This window comes from Mesitornis unicolor, unplaced genomic scaffold (genome assembly GCF_000695765.1).
Source record: "Mesitornis unicolor isolate BGI_N332 unplaced genomic scaffold, ASM69576v1 scaffold16407, whole genome shotgun sequence".
Classification (NCBI taxonomy): Eukaryota; Metazoa; Chordata; class Aves; order Mesitornithiformes; family Mesitornithidae; genus Mesitornis; species Mesitornis unicolor.
Genome location: NW_010194472.1, coordinates 1,954 through 7,053, shown reverse-complemented (window position 1 = coordinate 7,053; position 5,100 = coordinate 1,954). Strand labels below are relative to the sequence as shown.

Genomic DNA, 5,100 nt, shown 5'->3' with positions numbered 1-5,100 from the left:
GTAGGGAATATGGGCTTGAACTGATGCCCTGGAAAGCCCCACAGCCTCGGTTTGTCCATCTGAAGTGTAAATTTGGGTTTTTTGGGTTATTTTTTTTCCTGTTTGTTTTCTGTTCTGGTTTTGGTTCTGAAGATCAGGTCGTGATCTCCCTGACAGATTTCAGCCAAGAGTTTGTAACTGTATGATATTTACTGTAAGATGTAGAACATTCGATAACTATTAAAATGTTTCCAAAAAAAAAAAATAAATAAAAGAGCCCGAGAGGGTTTGGTGGTTGGTTTGTTGGCGCGGCAATATGGTCAGAAGTGAACAGGAACAGCCCATTTCGAGGTTGGTGGTGGAGCTTGAGGGTCTCCAACTCAACCTTGGGTGGGTCGTCCCACTGACCTTGATGTGACCAAACCAACGGGATCCTATAGAAGCAGCGCCTATGGAAAGTGGAGTGTGTGATCGTTATGGTGTGCAGAGCATCCCCACCATGTTCTCCCGAGCTGAGACTTTGGATAGAGGAGATGTGGATGCAGGAGACCAGCCTTGGCCATAGCAACCCATGCCCTGGTTGGGTTGCTGGAAACGTGGGAGCTGTCCCGTGATCCAGAGACCGTCGTTGTCTGTGATGGTGAGTGTCGGCACCTGGTGATGGAGGGAAATGAAGAACTTGGGATGTTCCTAGAAAGGCTTCAGTTCAACATACCCAGAAGGTGACCATCAAATGGCATCCTGGCCGTGCGATTTCCTCCACTGCTTGGTGACTCCAATGGAGCTGTGCTGTGCTGTTGTGGCTCCCAGAGATGCTCTCCATTAGGCCACCATGCCGTGGCCACCACCGGACCTCAGGGGCAGGGAAACCTTCTCACCAGCCAGGCAAGATGTTGGCTTTGCCATGCTGCTGGTGGACACCTTTGTGGCAAGAGCAGAAGCCAAGCTGCCACTTCCAGTGCTTCATGGCACTAAGCGGGACTGGCTTTCAGGTGGTCCCCAATGTCCTCTGTCCCTTCTGTGGGGTCTTCGTGGATGTCACCATCCCCCCTAGGCAGCCCCCAGGCCAGGTGCCACCTGTGGAGGACAAGAGATGGACCACGTCTCCGGGTGAGGCTGGATCGGGCCCTTTGCACTGGCCAAGGTGGCAGAAGCCACTCAGCATCACCCCCTGGGCCAACATCCATGGTGGCTGCCACCACCCAGGGACATCCCATGTTGGAAGAGACATCTCCTGCTAAAGGCAACCACCCAGGTTGTCCCCACACCTCCAGGTGTCCCCACATGCAGCAGCTGGTCCGGGTCCCTCCATCAGGATTTGACCATAGGCTCAGCTGAGTCAGTTTCCCCAAACAGCTGGGGACGGCCTGGGGTGACAAGAAGGGACGTGGTGGCCAGGGTGGCCCCTGGGGGTGCGCACACACTTACATAGCTCCCTGTGCACATGTAGGGGCATTTGCAACTGCGCATGTGTGCATGCACGTACATACATGCATGTGTTCATGCACAGGCAGCTGTGTGTGAATGGGTGCACATCTGCACAGCTGTGTGCACGGATGTGGCTGCATACATATGTTTGTGTGCTGAGGCAGGTTTCCATGTGCATTTTTGCACATGCTCATCCTGCATACACATACGTGCCTGTGTGGCAGTGTGGGAACCAGTGCACGTGTGCACATATATGTGCATCCACTTTCCCAGAGTTCCAAGTGTGAGTGTGGGTGTATTTGCATGCGTGTCTATGTGCACACATTTATGTGTGTGTGCAGAGGTGGGTCTGCACGTGTCTGTGGGGTGTGTGAGTGGGTGTCATGTGCACATCTCTGTGTATGTGCGCTTAGCTCTGTATGTGTTTGCACACATACAGGACTGCATACATGTGGGTGTACAAATGTGTACACACGTGTGCTCAGAGGTAGGGTTGCATGCCCAGGTTTGCACATGTTCCTCCATGCATATAAGTGTGTGCATGTTCAGGAGGGTGAGAAAAAGTGCATGTGTGTGCACATGTGTATATACACTTAGAGGTCCAGAAAGACATTTCCATGCATGTGCAACTGCATACGTGTGTGTGCATGTACATACAAGCATGGGCATGGTGTATGTATGTGTGCAGTGGGTTTGCATGTGCATATGTTCACCTCTGCGTGTGTGTGTGTGCATGTGCAGCAGTGCGTGCACCTGTACCCACACGTGTGCACATGTTTCCATGCATACATACACATCCAGACAGGCACTGCGGCTGCCAGCGTGGCTGCGTGCAGCAGCACCCATTGCAGGGAGGGGTGCGCACGTGTGTGCCCGTGCAGCTGCCCATGAGTCACACAGCAGCCCCTGGCTGTGTCGCCCCGTGCCAGGCGCTCCACAGCGTATGCCACCCCGTCCGTCCTGCCACGACGTCCCCCTTTGTGTCCCAGTTTCTGTATGGCTATAGGGGGGGCGTGCCACCAGTACCCACACCTGCACCTCCAGCAGCACCCAGTCCCCACCCCCCTATAGCACCTTAAATGTGGTGAGTAGGACTCACCAAACCCCTTCAGGCTCAATTTTTTAAGTTGCTGGGTTTGTTTTTTTTTAAGCCTCCCAGCTGCTGGAAGAGGCCTGGGGTTAAAGGGCTGCTCTATCCTCCCAAATCCCCATATGCCCTTCATTAGGCTTCAGAGTTAATGACCTACCCTCCAGCCTCCTGAAGCCCCATTCTTCCCCCAGGAAGGACCCCATAACGACTCCACCTCACCTCAGGAGGGCAGTCAGTGCTTTTCAACCATGGAGGCCACATCCCACTACCAGCAGGGAGGGGACTACGGGGTGATTCGGCTCCCACCTCGCTCCTCATCTCTGGGATCCGCGACACCCGAAATCTGTTGGAGGGTGGCATCATATCAGCCTGTCCCCATCCTGGAGTTGGGGTGGGGGGAAGGATACACCGGGGAAGGGGTCTCCACTTACCTGCCGATGGAGAGGATGGTGACCTCACTGGGACGAGCCCCAGGTTTGGGGACCTTGGTGGCATTGAGTGCTGGCACCACCGCGGGCCACTTCTGGCTGCAGCGGGTGCATGGGGCTGGGCCCTGCACTGTGTGGAGGTGCTGCTGGTGCCGGCAGGCAGAGGGAAACTGAGGCAGAAGGTGCAGTCTGGGAAATGAGGGGGAAATCATGCCATCAGCATGGGGTTGGTCCTACCACAGGAGGGTCTTCGGTGCAGTCCTGGGAGGAGGAGGGGGGTCTTACTTGTTCAGGGGGGTGCAGCCCGGCGACAGCAGCTGTTGGCCATGGTGCTCCTTCAGCAGCTCCTCCAGCGCTGCAGCATTTTCTGTGGGTGGGGGACACCGAGAGGGGTCATGAGAGTCCAACCTATGTCACCCGCCCAGGGGCCACCCTCCCTGACCTTTATTCTCAGTGATCAACCGCACGAGCACCCCAATGGTGTCCTCATTGGCATCCTCCAGCTGGTAGATGGAGCTGGGACCTGGAGGTAGAAGTTTGGGGGTGACTCAGTGATGTGGGATAAATTGCCTTGGATGAGCAGGACACCCTGGGATGATGAAGACCAAAAGCCATGGGGATGGGCTGATGTTGGGTCACCAAGAGAGGCTCACCGGTGCCACCAGGCTGGGGCTCCTTGCTAGCAGTGCAGTGGTAACCTTTCTTCTTCAGCAGGTTGCAGACCAGGATGCCCAACAACCCCATGGTGCAGAAGACAGGGACGATGGTCAGCACGGCCGCCTGTGCCGCCGCTGCCTCCTCCTCCTCTTCCTCACCCATCAGGGCCACCCGGGTCGCATTGGTCCCTGCCACCCGACCCGGCATTTCGGGGCTGCGGGCTCGCCGCCGGCCTGGGAGGAAGGCACCAGATCAGCCTCCGAGTGGGGTTTTGGTGGAATTAAATCCTGTTGTCCCCCTCTGAGGGAAGCAGAAGCCACTTGTGTGATGAGCAGAGATGTTCTCAGCTGCCACATCCTGGCAGGACATTGCAGGGATGCATCCCTGGGCTGAACGCCGGCACAAGCCACCCACCAAAGCGGGGTGACACGGCACCCACCTGGGCACCCCGAGGTGCTGCTGGGAGCGACGGCACAGGGCAGGCACCGACCCCAGGGCTCCCTCTCCCCTTCAGGGCTGTAAAACCTGCGGGGTGGGAGGGGAGGGTCAGGATGGGGCCCACAAGTGGCATAGGGGCTGAGGGTTCCAGCGTCCCCCAGAGAGCCCCAGGCTCACCCTGGCAGGCAGCCTCCACAGCGGCTGTTGGTCACTGCTGTCCCCGATGCCACCAGGATCCTGTTCCCGGCCCAGCAGCGGGTGTGAGCAGAGCAGGATCCGGTCCCTGAGGAGAAGGTACCAGGGGGACAAGCTCGGCATGGCCCTAGTGGCCCCTGCGCAGGTAGAAACGAGGGTGAGCAATGGCTGGAGCCTGTGCCCAGCCTCCAGTGCTGTGTGCGGGCACTGCTTACCCCAGTGGGCTCCTCTCCGGGCAGGCATTTCGGCATCCCCTGGCTCCCAGCGCTGGGGCCACTCAGCACCTGTGGGAGAAGCAGAGAGTGAGGCTCAGCACTGGCTGCTCCGGCTCTGACGCTGCTCCAATGGCTGCACTGGTGGCCATGCGGCTCCAGTGCAGGGAGGTGAACCCATCACAAGTGACGTGGTGGATGCAAACCTGCCACGCCACCATGGTGGATGCCATCCTGTCACGCGCGATGCGATGGATGCAAAGCCCTTGCACACACCACAGCAGATGCAAACCCATCGCAGGTGACACAATGGATGCAAACCCATCGTGTACACTGCAGCAGATGCAAACCCAGCACCAGTGACATGACAAATGCAAACCCATGGCATGTACCTTGGTGGAAGCAAATTCACCATTGCATGCACCATGCATATTCATTGCGTGCACACAGGAGCCCCGAGGGCAGCAGTAGGGGACAAGCCACATTCTCTATCAGCCCCTGCCCCAGCAGAAGCTTTGACCAAGGAGAGAAAAGGAGGATGAAGAATTTTTTTGGGAAAAAAACCCACCCTTGACACTAAGTATCTCCCCAGGGCTGAGGTGCTGCAAGTTTCTGCATGAGAGCCATTTTGGGGTTCACTGTTGGGGCTGTGGAGTGATGATGCTGGGATGGG

At 57.1% G+C, this 5,100-nt stretch overlaps 1 protein-coding gene across 1 annotated transcript in view; it reads right to left on the bottom strand.

Annotated features, from left to right (window-relative positions):
• Positions 1-950: 950 nt before the first annotated feature.
• The window catches only part of RELT (RELT tumor necrosis factor receptor), a 4,284-nt gene continuing 134 nt past the window's right edge, over positions 951-5,100 (bottom strand). The window contains exons 2-10 of the mRNA XM_010187821.1: positions 4,431-4,499; positions 4,198-4,352; positions 4,022-4,107; positions 3,579-3,815; positions 3,368-3,448; positions 3,211-3,292; positions 2,929-3,114; positions 2,712-2,840; positions 951-1,056 (exon numbers count right to left, since the gene is read on the bottom strand). Coding sequence (XP_010186123.1) covers positions 951-1,056; positions 2,712-2,840; positions 2,929-3,114; positions 3,211-3,292; positions 3,368-3,448; positions 3,579-3,815; positions 4,022-4,107; positions 4,198-4,352; positions 4,431-4,499 — 1,131 coding nt within the window. The remainder of the gene's footprint in view (positions 1,057-2,711; positions 2,841-2,928; positions 3,115-3,210; positions 3,293-3,367; positions 3,449-3,578; positions 3,816-4,021; positions 4,108-4,197; positions 4,353-4,430; positions 4,500-5,100) is intronic.